Source organism: Oncorhynchus mykiss, chromosome 23, assembly GCF_013265735.2.
Source record: "Oncorhynchus mykiss isolate Arlee chromosome 23, USDA_OmykA_1.1, whole genome shotgun sequence".
Classification (NCBI taxonomy): Eukaryota; Metazoa; Chordata; class Actinopteri; order Salmoniformes; family Salmonidae; genus Oncorhynchus; species Oncorhynchus mykiss.
This window is the reverse complement of record NC_048587.1, coordinates 42,624,451-42,637,626: the sequence shown is the minus strand read 5'-3', so window position 1 is coordinate 42,637,626 and position 13,176 is coordinate 42,624,451. Positions and strand designations below refer to the sequence as shown.

General features: G+C 41.5%; 1 protein-coding gene across 2 annotated transcripts in view; it reads left to right on the top strand.

Moving 5' to 3' along the window:
- The window catches only part of LOC110502791 (nuclear protein localization protein 4 homolog), a 31,195-nt gene that overhangs the window by 14,240 nt on the left and 3,779 nt on the right, over window positions 1-13,176 (top strand). For both annotated transcript variants that reach the window (XR_005039200.1, XM_021581074.2), the window contains exons 10-15: window positions 1,947-2,018; window positions 2,206-2,332; window positions 4,312-4,472; window positions 5,875-5,946; window positions 10,399-10,491; window positions 10,876-10,992. Coding sequence is in view for 1 of the 2 variants with exons in the window: in XM_021581074.2 (XP_021436749.1) it covers window positions 1,947-2,018; window positions 2,206-2,332; window positions 4,312-4,472; window positions 5,875-5,946; window positions 10,399-10,491; window positions 10,876-10,992 (642 nt within the window). In the remaining variant the exon portion in view is untranslated. The remainder of the gene's footprint in view (window positions 1-1,946; window positions 2,019-2,205; window positions 2,333-4,311; window positions 4,473-5,874; window positions 5,947-10,398; window positions 10,492-10,875; window positions 10,993-13,176) is intronic.

Below are 13,176 nucleotides of genomic sequence, written 5' to 3'. Positions count from 1 at the left end.
CTAAAGACATTGAAGCAGCAGACTTTGTGAAAATTAATATTTGTGTCATTCTCAACTTTTTGCCACAACTGTAGCCTACTTCTCTGGTAAAATGCAAGGTTAACTTCAAGCAAAACATTTGGAAATGTAGCTGGATACATATCATAAACATTAGAAATATGATGAGCAAGCATATTGTTTTGCAAAAAATACTTTGCCTTTTCACTGTACGCTCATCTACTTGTGGGGCTGCTAGCCAAATAGCATTGCACTTCTGTCATTTAATGAAAAGAAAGCTATTTTCTGTAGAACATTTTTTGTTTCACTTTGTTGAATCAAAAGATACCCCTGGACGTAACAACTAAACAGATTATCGTCTGATTGGTACTATCTTTCCCCACCTACACCACCTAACTCCTTCCTGTCAGGAAGAGGTAAAGAGGAACATCTGGGTTCAAGCAGTAAGCTCAGGAGGCTAAATACAGGACAGCCTGCTCCTATCTAGTGTGTCTGGCAACTAAGGTACAGCCTAACCAACTGGCCAGAGACATCGAGTGGTGGAGGGTCTATGACTGCGTCCCTAATAGTACTCTATTCCCTATATAGTCTGAACTTCTTTTGACCATTTTGGGATGCAGCTTTATTCTCTCGGGCCATGAGGCTCTAATCAATTCTTTGGATTTGTCAGTCTTCTCATGATGATGGCTTAAACAACTTCCATATGCCTCCAGACCAGGCCATGGTGTAATGTGTAGAGCTTACACAACCAGTATGATTTCTCTGGTAGGAAATTGCATTACAATCAAAAGTGTTGTATCTTGTGGGCAAGAGTTTGCGTGTAACAAATGTACTCGACGAACGTATCACAATAGCCTACATGTTATGTGTTGTACAACTTCAATGTCTCATGTAACGTGTGGTCCGATCAAACTGTGTTATTTTCATTGGATGGCAGATCTGCCAACCTGTACTCATTTTGTGTACCATACACACATTTTGAGGAATAACTACTCTAAAATATGCAAAAGAGGCCTTTAGTTGTGGGTTTTGACTCAACTGTCTGAAGCTGGAGCTGAACCAATAAGATATCTTGGGCAAGGAGAAAAAATCTGTCTCTCCGCTCTGGCACGCAAGTTATTAATAACTTCATGTTCAAAGTTGTGCACTCTCCTCAAACAATAGCATGAGTTTCTTTCACTGTAATAGCTACTGTAAATTAGACAGTGCAGTTCGATTAACACGGATGTAAGCTTTCTGCCAATATGAGATATGTCTATGTCCTGGGAAATGTTCTTGTTACTTACAACCTCATGCTAATCGCATTAGCCTACGTTAGCTTAACCGTCCTGTGGTCGGGAAATCGATCCCGAAGAAGTTTTAAACCCCCTATGCTCCTTTGAGACCCCTCTTTCAAAGTCACTGAATTCTCTTCTAGCCATGGTAGCCAAAATAATGGGCAACTGGACATTTTTATGCATTGATGGGATGTTACTTGCTTAATTAACTTAAGAACTGCACCCGTGTGGAAAGTACCTACTTTCAATGTACATTGTATCCCTCATTTACTCAAGTGATTCCTTTATTTTGACAGTTATGTCTGTCTCCTGTCCTGTCCTGTCTGTGATTATATAAGCCTAGTTTAGCTGTTTCATATTCCAAATACAGTAGGCTAGACTTCTACATTGCATCCAGCAATTGAATTATTCAGATTTTGTCACCAAACAAGATTAAGAAGCCAGAAGCCCTGACTGTACATTTTAAAATGTATTTCTATTGAAGAGGAGCCAATTACCAAGTACCCATAAGACTATAAGACATTCCTAAGGAGGCAGTCTTCTGCCAACATCTGCCGCCTTGGGGTCTGAGGCCGGGAGTTCCGCCGCAGTGAAGTGCTACTCATAAAGATTCTTAAAGTTTGGCTGGGATGGTGTTCTACTGACTGTCTTCCTGTGTTGTCTTTACTGTAGGTGGGGTGGATATTCACGGACCTGCTCTCTGAGGACACCAGGATAGGAACGGTTAAATACACCAGGAACAAGGTGAGAACACATCCATACACTGCCTGGACAAGCACTATAACCTTAACCTGTAAACCAGAATTGCGAAATACCAGGGAATACAGCATTAGTTTTGTGAATGAATCTAGACGACTCTAGGTGGACAAAGCTGAAATATCCAACTTATTTATTTCTTTGATCATTAAAATGTTTAATCTTGTCTGTGTAGGACTCGTATTTCCTGAGTGCAGAGGAGTGCATCACGGCTGGACACTTCCAGAACCAACAGTCTAACCCCTGCAGACTCTCACCAGACGGACACTTTGGGTCCAAGTTTATCACTGTGGCGGCCACAGGTACGCTAGCTACCCATGGCTCACCTAACTAGGCTACCTGTGGCTCACTCTAAGCCTAGCGGTTAGAGCGTTGGGCCAGTGACCGAGCAGACAAGATGAAAAATCTGTCGGTGCCTTTGGGCAAGCCACTTAACCCTAATTTGCTTTATGACTGACCCTGTAAAACATATTTTCTCTGAACCCATCTGGTGTATGTGACAATAAAACTGTTTGTTTTTACATACAGTGCATTTGGAAAGTATTCAGACCCCTTGACCTTTTCCACATTTTGTTACGTTACAGCCTTATTCCAAAATGGGTTGAATAAAAAAAATTAAATCCTCAGCAATCTACACACACTACCCCCATAATGACAAAGCCAAAACAGGTTTTTAGATTTTTTTTGCCAATGTATTAAAAATAAAAAACTGGGTACCTTATGTAAATACGTATTCATACCCTTTGCTATGAGACTTGAAATTGAGCTCAGGTGCATCCTGTCCATTGATCGTTCTTGAGATGTTTCTACAATTTGATTGGATACCACCTGTGATAAATTCAATTGCTTGGACATGATTTGGAAAAACACGCACCTACCTGTCTTTATAAGGTACCACAGTTGACAATGCATGTCAAAAAACATGCTGAGGTCGAAGGAATTGTCCGGAGAGGTCCGAGACAGGATTGTGTCTAGGCACAGATCTGGGGAAGGATACCAAAACATGCCTGCAGCATTGAAGGGCCCCAAGAACACGGTGGCCTTTATCATTCTTAAATGGAAGAAGTTTGGAACCACCAAGACTCTTCCTAGTGCTGGCCGCCCGGCCAAACTGCGCAATCAGGTGAGAAGGGCCTTGGTCAGGGAGGTAACCAAGAACCCAATGGTCACTCTGACAGAGCTCCATAGTTCCTCTGTGGAGATGGGAGAACCTTCCAGAAGGTCAACCATCTCTGCAGCACTCCACCAATCAGGTGTTTATGGTCGAGTAGCCAGATGGAAGCCACTCCTCAGTAAAGGCAAATGACAGCCTGCTTGGAGTTTGCCAAAGGGTACCTAAAGGACTCTCAGACCATGAGAAACAAGATTCTCTGGTCTGATGAATGCCAAGTGTCACGTCTGGAGGAAACCTGGCACCATGCATACGGTGAAGCATCATCAAGGACTGGGAGACTAGTCAGGATCGAGGGAAAGTACAGAGAGATCCTTGATGATTAACCTGCTCCACAGTGTTCAGGACCTGAGACTGGGGTTAAAGGTTCACCTTCCAACAGCACAACGATCCTAAGCACACAGCCAAGGCAACGCAGTAGTGGCTTCGGGACAAGTATCTCCTTGAGTGGCCCAGCCAGAGCCCAGATCAAACATCTCTGGAGAGACCTGAAAGTTGCTATGCAGCGACGCTCCCCATCCAACCTGACGGCGCTTGAGAGGATATGTAGAGAAGAATGGGAGAAACTCCCCAAATACAGGTGTGCCAAACTTGTAGCGTCATACCCAAGAAGATTTGAGGCTGCCAAATGTGCTTCAACAAAGTACTTAGTAAATGGTCTGAATACTTATGGGATCTTTCTGTTGTTTTATAAATTGACGAGGGACATTTTTTTAAATACATTTTTGAACAAGGCCGCAACGTAACAAAAAGTGAAGGGATCTAAATACTTTCCGAATGCACTGTATATATTTTGCTATCCTGGGCCTGCGCTACTGTCTAAAAGAGCAATCTGTTTACATAAGATTGAGTGATTGGTATTCCCTGATTTTGTGATATTCATAGATCAGGAAATCCCTAGCCTGGTCCCAGATTGTTTTGTGCTGTCTTACCACTCCTATATAATTTATTTGTGTCTGTTTTGCGAAATACGTCTTGCATCTCTTCTCAAACTTAACAGTACAGCATCACCACACAGGTTATACATTTAAAGAAATATATAAAACAAATCCTATGGTCTTTGACCAACGGTGGTATCAACCCCCAGTCGGACTCTGTGTTACCCGCCAGGTGGTCCTGATAACCAGGTGCACTTTGAGGGTTACCAGGTGTCTAACCAGTGCATGGCCCTGGTGAGAGACGAGTGCCTACTGCCCTGCCGAGACGCCCCCGAGCTGGGCTACGCTAAAGAGTCCAGCACAGAGCAGTATGTACCGGACGTCTTCTACAAGGTACAGGAACACACACACGCATTCTTAGACTGTCTAAACTTCTCAAAAGCTCAATAAACTCTGAAAGACACTGCACTCAGTCACTACCTTTTCTTTCTCACCACTAACAGACCATTTGTCATTTTAGTTCACCAAACATTTTCTTTTGGCTGAAACTAAAGGAACAAATGTTGACATGCTTGATTGAAGTTTATTATGCTTCAATTAAGTGAAATTATTCAGTTGATCAGTTAAATGGATGTGGCTATGGTATGAATACATGGAGCTAGCCAATAGTGTTGCTGGAAAAATTGCTATACTGTTACATCGCAATATTATTTTGGACGATATTTCGATACTTTGACTCCAAGAATTGATTGTCTATTTTTGCTAGGTAGCGTTAGCTAGCGCTAGTCAGTTGTACCTGCGCCAGAACTCCAGGATTTTTCATCCTATAATTTGTTCTTCATTTTAAATAGTGAGCCAACATGTTTTCAGCACTTATTTCTATTACTAACCACGTTTCCATCTACAGTTTTTATTCAAGTAAAGTCATACTATATATATATATATATATATATATATATATATACACCTTTTTTTTTTAAAACACGACAGCTGTGATGGAAACAGGAAGTATCAGTACAATTTTATAAATGCTGACAGATAATTTGTTAGTTCGACATGGGATCTTTTTGTCTGTAATTAATTATGTGCGAATTGGCTGTGGATATGCCTTTGTGTCAATATTGATATAATCAACCATCATATTGAAGTAAACTTGGAGTCACGTGATGATATGGTATGATCCTCCCACTATGACTCAGGGAAGCATGCAGTTTATTAGGCTACAGATTAAATAAGTTATGAACTTCACAGGGTGGTGAAAGTGCAAGGTGATGAGCTTGAATGCTCCTTTCTAATAAATATTGAGGGTCTTATTCTGGTGACATGATCGATGCTTGGCTGTCATTTGACAAATTTAAAATTAATATTTTTCTGTCCACAATATTCTCATCATGTAGGCTATACCCTCACTGTATCTGCCAGCTGTTGGCTAAAGCGCATGTGCCAAGACCAGAGTGGACACGTTCGCTATATAACGCAACATATTTAGTCATAAAACCATCAGTACAGTTGAAAATGCTAAGGAAACTCATTTTTCTGTATTTTAAAATATTTTTAGTTTAGTTTTAGTTTAAAATAGTTTTTGCCCAATTTTCGTGGTATCCAATTGGTAGTGAGTCTTGTCGCATCGCTGCAACTCCCGTACGGATTCGGGAGAGGCGAAGGTCGAGAGCCGTGCATCCTCCGAAACCCAACCAAGCCGCACTGCTTCTTGGCACGAGGAAACACCGTGCACCTTTTTTGCTACAGTATTCCTATTTTTCTCTCCATTGATGATTGTTCTTCCCCTCAACAGGACAAAGATAAATTTGGCAATGACATCACATATCTAGCCCGGCCTCTTCCTGTGGAGTACCTTATCATAGACGTGAGTATGATTGATTTTTTTTTTTGCCGATGTTTCTGTTAAAACAAGAAGAAAAATTCATAAAATTCCATGCAAATTCATAGTTGCTGTCAGCAACATAGTTAACCATTGTACCTATACTACTTTATCTCAATTTCCTTCTCATTTAACTTCTCAAAGGATTGCCATACAGGACTTCGCTGCTGTCGCTTGCCTTTCTATTCTCCATTTTCCCAACTGTTAACGATGATGACGTAGTGGTGGAGAGTCGACTCCAAAATAATTGATTCCTAAACTCCTTGCACGTCGACTCCCATTTCTGAGTGCTAAGATTTTACTCCTAAGATTCTGTATTTTTGGAAGGGTGGAGACTGATTAGTTGCCGTACTTCCGAGAACACAAACACTTGCGTCTTTCATAACAAGCTAGCAAGGGACTGCGAGCGCAGGGGTGGGCGCAGTTTAGGCAGGATGGCCACCAGTCAAAACCGTGCTGTATCTCGCAATGGAAGGCTGTATGTCACACTTTATAGGCTTGCAATGTCTCATAACTTCAATGAAGCATGGCCTATCATCAATGAATAGGCTGGGATATTGAGATTAGCGAGATGCAACACTTGGCTCTCACACAGTCACACACAGTATGTGCACAGGTTCGTTTCAAGCTGTTCACAGCTTGGTAGCCAGGGCACCAAAGCAGTGGAAAAGTTAAGCCTTCCCCTTCAACGCTCTTAGTTGTTGTGGAAATTGATCCACCAAGCTGTTTACTTTCTGCATCTACGTTAAAAAAAAACGGGGTTTTCGGTTAGGAATCTTTCCTAATTTCAAGCATCCTAACTTTGTTTAAACGTTCACACCCCTAGATTGAACAAGTTCTTGCATATACAGTGCCTACAGAAAGTATTCACACCTTCAATTTTTCCCCATAATTTGCTGTTACATCCTGAAGTTAAAGTTTAGATTTTGTTACTGGCCTACACATAATACCCATAATGTTAGTGGAATTATGTTTTTAGAAATCTTTACAAATTAATTAAAAATGAAAAGAGGAAATGTTTTCATTCAATAAGTATTCGAACCCTTTTGTTATGGCAAGCTTGAAATAAGTTCAAGTAAACAAATTTGTCTAACAAGTCACCTAAGTTGCATGTGCTTACTCTGCAATAATAATGTCTTTTTTTTTTGAAAGACTACCTAATTTCTCTACCACTCACATTCAGTTATCTGTAATGTCCCTCAGACAAGCAGTGCATTTATAAATGTATTTATAAACATCAGCAGACGTCACAAAGTGTTTATACAGAAACCCAGTCTAAAACCCCAAACAGCAAGCAATGCAGATGTAGAAGCACGGTGGCTAGGGAAAAACTGCCTATAAAGGCAGGAACCTAGGAAGAAACCGGGCTCTGAGGGGTGGACAGACCTCTTCTGGCTGTGCTGGGTTTGAGATTGTAAGAGTACATGGCCGTTAAGGCCAGATCGCCCTTCAAGATGTTTAAGCATTCATAGATGACCAGCAGGGTCAAATAATAATTAGTGGTTGTAGAGGGTGCAACAGGTCAGCACCTCAGGAGTTGTCTGTTGGCTTTTCATAAGTGAGCTTTCAGAGGTTGAGACGGCAGGTGCAGGGAGGGATGAAGAGAGGGAACCAGAAGACAGGAGAACTTCATCGGATGGGTGACCCTAGCCCCCCGGCACACAGACTATTGCAGCATAGATAATGGAGGCTGAGACGGGGGGTCAGGGGACCCTGTGGCCATGTCTAACAATACCCCCGGACAGGGCCAACCTGGCAGGATATAACCCCACCCACTTTGCCAAAGCACAGCCCCCACACCACTAGAGGGATATCAAATCAAATCAAATGTATTTATATAGCCCTTCGTACATCAGCTGATATCTCAAAGTGCTGTACAGAAACCCAGCCTAAAACCCCAAACAGCAAGCAATGCAGGTGTAGAAGCACGGTGGCTAGGAAAAACTCCCTAGAAAGGCCAAAACCTAGGAAGAAACCTAGAGAGGAACCAGGCTATGTGGGGTGGCCAGTCCTCTTCTGGCTGTGCCAACAGACTACCAACTTTCTACCCTGAGCCAAGGCTGAGTATAGCCCACGAATATCTCCACCGTACGAGCAAAACCAGACAGGAAGATCACGTCAGTGACTCATCCCACTCTAGTAGAGTATAGCACTGACTGTGCTAGTGTCAGACTCCACTAAGCTGGCAGGCTGGCTTAACCGCCTGCTGCCTGGCCTACACCCTATCTCCTTGTGGAGCTAGAAGAGTTAGACGGGGCTCTCTGTTGATAGCACCCCTCCAGTTTGGATGGAGTTGGTCATTCCTCAGCAGGTTTTGCCCCTAGAAAGAGGGCCAGTTATCTACAAATTCTATATTTTGGGAGGGGCAGAAAAGGTTTCAACCAGCCATTTTAGTATTTATTTATTTTTATTTAACCTTTATTTAACTGGGCAAGTCAGTTAAGAACAAATTCTTATTTACATTGAAGGCCTAGGAACAGTGGGTTAACGGCCTTGTTCACAGTTGACAAATGTTTACCTTGTCAGCTCGGGGATTCGATCTAGCAACCTTTAGGTTCCAACCTTTAGCAACCGATCTAGCAACCTTTAGGTTACCTGCCCAATGCTCTAACCACTAGGCTACCTGCCGACCCAGGTAGCCCAGTGTTGTGCGAGTCTGCTGTAGAGCTCATCACTCCCCTTAACTGGGGCCCAGAGACAATTACTCAATGCCAACACGTCTTTCTAGCTGATTTACATAAAGCTATGTTGCCCTTTGTGACCTGTTTCATCCTAACACGGTTGGTGCCAACGTGGATAACAATATCCCTATACCATTTACACTCGCCAGTTTTAGCCTCAGCCAGCACCATCTTCAGATTAGCTTTTACGTTGATATCCCTGCCCCCTGGTAAACAGTGTATGATCGCTTTTAAAGTCTAATATTGCGGGCAATGGAGTTAGGTAAAAAATCAGACATTGAATATCCCTTTGATCAAGTTATTAATTACGCTTTGAATGGTCTTTACAGTGATACAGGCGTCTTTCCTGACTCCGTTGAAGGAGAGGAAGTGTTAATGGCTGTGATAGGAGAGAATTGAGGATGGATCAACATTGTAGTTAGTCCACAATGCTAACCTAATTGACAGTGAAAAGGAAGCCTGTAAAGAGCACAAATATTCCAACACAAAGTAATAAAGTAATACTGAAAAAATGTGGCAAAGCAATTCACTTTTTTTCCTGAATACAGTGTTACGTTTGGGGCAAATACAACACATTACTGAATACCTCTCTTCATATTTTCAAGCATATTGGTGGCTGCATTGTTTTATGGATATTCTTGAAGTTAAGGACTGGGAAGTTTTTCAGAGTAAAAAATAAACCTAATGGAGCGAAGCACAGGCAAAATCCTAGAGGAAACCTGGTTTAATCTGCTTTTCACCAGACACTGGGAGATTAATTCACCTTTCAGCAGGGCAATAACCTTAAACATCAGGCCAAATCATTGTTGCTTACCCTGAAGACAGTAAACATTCCTGAGTTGCCGTGTTACAGTTTTGACTTAAATTTTCTTAAATCTATGGCAAAACCTGAGAAAGGTTGTCTGGCAATGATCAACCAATGTGACCGCTTGAAGAATTTTCAAAATAACATTTTGCAAGTGTTGCACAATACAGGTGTGGAGAGCTCTTAGAGACTTACCCAGAAAGACTCAGCTGTAATTGCTGCCAAATGTGATTCAAACATGTATTACCTCAGGGGTGTGAATACTTCTGTAAATTAGATATTTCTGTATTTAATTTTCAATAAATGTGGAAATATTTCTAAAAACAAATGTTTTCACTTTGTCATTATTTTTCCCCAACTCAACAAAATGTGAAATAAGTCGAAGATTATTAATACTTTCTGAAGGCACTGTAGGTAATTCCTCAATGACATGTTGTGATGAGTAGCGAGCGGTAGGGCAGGTTTTAGAGTTTAGCAAACTTAGCAGGGCCAGTCAACTAAAATAAGCCTTTGTCAATCAATATTATTCCATTTACATTCCCCATGCCTTCCAACTAGCAAGTTCATATACACATGTTGTTTTCAGAACATTTTGATTGCTGTGTGTGTTTACGAAACTTTGCCCAATGATGTCAGGATGATGTCTTCCTCTTTCCACAATGTCATAAAATGTTGGCATCTCCATGCCATGCAGCCATACATCTACCACCTCACCCTGGGGTGGTGCTAGCCAATGATGAGCCAGAGAAAATAAAGAGAACTAGATAACTTGCCAAATATTTATTACCATCTGAGAGCACTTAATTCCTTCTTGTATTCTGTTTTCATATTGACATCTGTTTTCTTGGCTCTACATCTCACTGATGTCAGAGGGAAGGCTCTCAAAGATCTAACTCGTTTCCAGTCAGTCAACTCTTCTTCTTCGCTCTCCTTCCTTACATCTCCATCCAGATAACCACCACGTTCCCCAAGGACCCCCAGTACACCTTCTGCTCCACACAACGCTTCCCCATTGAGAACAGAGACATCCTGGGAGAGACACAGGTAATCATTATCACACGCACACCATTCTGCTCCACACAACGTTTCCCCATAGAGAACAGACACATCCTGGGAGAGACTTGCTCAATAACACACCCACAGTAACAAATAAAATATTATATTTAGTTTGCTTCAGTAGCCAAATAGTGAACTACATACTTCTCTCTGTCTCAGAGCTTTCAGAAGGCTCTGTAATTTCCCCCCTGACCCTATAACCCTCTTTGGCAACAGCCATAATTTCTGCTATGTTTCAACCTGACCTGATCACATGTAACTCTGCCAATGAAAATGAATGCCCATGTTTAGAGTCCCTGGGATATGGGGGGTTATAGGAAATTAATACTCTCGATCATATTCCATGTTTTCCCCTTTCTGTGTGTGTAACAGGACTTCCACAGTTTAGCTACGTACCTGTCCCAGTGCACCTCCACTGTATTCTTGGACATTGTGTCGGATTTTCACCTACTCATCTTTCTGGTCACCAACGAGGTCATGCCTCTCAGAGTAAGTACTGTAATACCACACACACTCTTTTCCACACATCATACAGATTCGCACACACACCAAACACATTCAAGCACAATGTTTTGGTTTGTTGTCACGCTACAAAAGGTTCAGATTATCACCACATTTGTCCAATGTGGAAGTGATTAGTGTCGTAGTCGTCAGGATGTTTTTCCTGAGAATGTCTTTGATGGTGGTTAAATACATTACACGCTTTACATAATAACGCTTCACCATCTGGCAGTCTGACAGATGAATCTGGGTTTAGTGAATGCCAGAAGAACGCTACCTGCCCCAATGCATAGTGCCAATGGTACATTTTGGTGGAGGAAGAATAATAATGTGAGGCTGGGTTTTTTTTATGGTTCGGGCTAGGCCCCTTAAGTCCAGGGAAGGGAAATCTTAATGCTACAGCATACACTGACATTCTAGACGATTCTGTGCTTCCAACTTTATGGCAACAGTTTGGGGATGGCCTTATCCTGTTTCAGCATGACAATGCCCTCGTGCACAAAGTGAGGGCCATAGAGCAAGTCCCCGCAGCAATGTTCCAACATCTAGTGGAAAGCCTTTCCAGAAGAGTGGAGGATGTTATAGCAGCGAAGGGGGGACCAGCTTAATTTGAATGCCCATGATTTTGGAATGAAATGTTCAACGAGCAGGCATTCACATACTTTTGGTCATGTAGTGTACTTTTACTCACTTTAAAATACAGTGCCTTCCAAAGTATTCATATCCCTTGACTTATTCCACATTTTGTTGTTACAGCCTAAATTCAGATTGGCTGAATTTTTTATTTTTTATCACCCATCTACTCACAATACCCCCTAATGACAAAGTGAAAACAAGTGTTTATAATTTTTTGCTAATTTATAGAAAATGAAATACAGAAATATCTAACTTACATAGTATTCACACCCCTGAGTCAATACATGTTTGAATCACCTTTGGCAGCGATTACAACTTTGAGTCTTTCTGGGTAAGTCTCTTAAGAATTTTGCACACCTGGATTGTACAATATTTGCACATTGTTCTTTTTAATATTCTTCAAGCTCTGTCAAGTTGGTTGTTGATCATTGCTTGACAGCCTTTTCCAAGTCTTGACATACAGTACCAGTCAAGAGTTTGGACACCTGCTCATTCCAGGATTTTTCTTTTTTTTAAAAACAATTTTCTACATTGTAGAATAATAGCGAAGACATCAAAACTAGGAAGTAACACGCATGGAATCATGCAGTAACCAAAAAATTGTTAAACAAATTGAAATATATTTGAGATTCTTCAAAGTAGCCACCCTTTGCCTTGGTGACAGCTTTGCACACTCTTGGCATTCTCTCAACCAGCTTCATGAGGTAGTCACCTGGAATGCATTTCAATTAGCAAGTGTGCCTTATTAACAGGTCAAATGTGGAATTTCATTCCTTAATGCGTTTAAGCTAATTAGTTATGTTGTGACAATGTAGGGGTGGTATACAGAAGATAGCCCTATTTGGTAAAAGACCAAGTCCATATTATGGCAAGAACAGCTCAAATAAGAAAATAGAAATTCAGTCCATTACTTTGAGACCTGAAGGTCTATCAATCTGGAAAAGTTCAAGAACTTTGAAAGTTTTTTCAAGTGCAGTCTTATAAACGATCAAGCGCTATGATAAAGCTGGCTCTCTTGAGGACCGCCACAGGAAAGGAAGAAACAGAGTTGCCTCTGCTGCCGAGGATAAATTAATTAGATTAGCAGCACCTCAGATTGCAGCCCAAATAAATTCTTCAGAGTTCAAGTAACAGACACATCTCAATGTCAACTGTTCAGAGGAGATTGCGTGAATCAGGTCTTCATGGTCAAATTGCTGCAAAGAAATAACTACTAAAGGACCCAAATAAGAAGAGACCAAGAAACATGAGCAATGGACATTAGACCGGTGGAAATATGTCTTTGGTCTGAGTCCAAATTTGAGATATTTGGTTCTAACCGCTGTTTCTGTGACGCAGGGTACGTGAATGGATGATCTTTGCATGTGTGGTTCCCACCGTGAAGCATGGAGGTGATGGTGTGGGGTGCTTTGCTGGTGACACTGATTTATTTAGAATTCAAGGCATACTTAACCAGCATGGTTACCACAGCATTCTGCAGTGATACACCATCCCAACTGGTTTGTGCTTAGTGGGACTATCATTTGTTTTTCAACA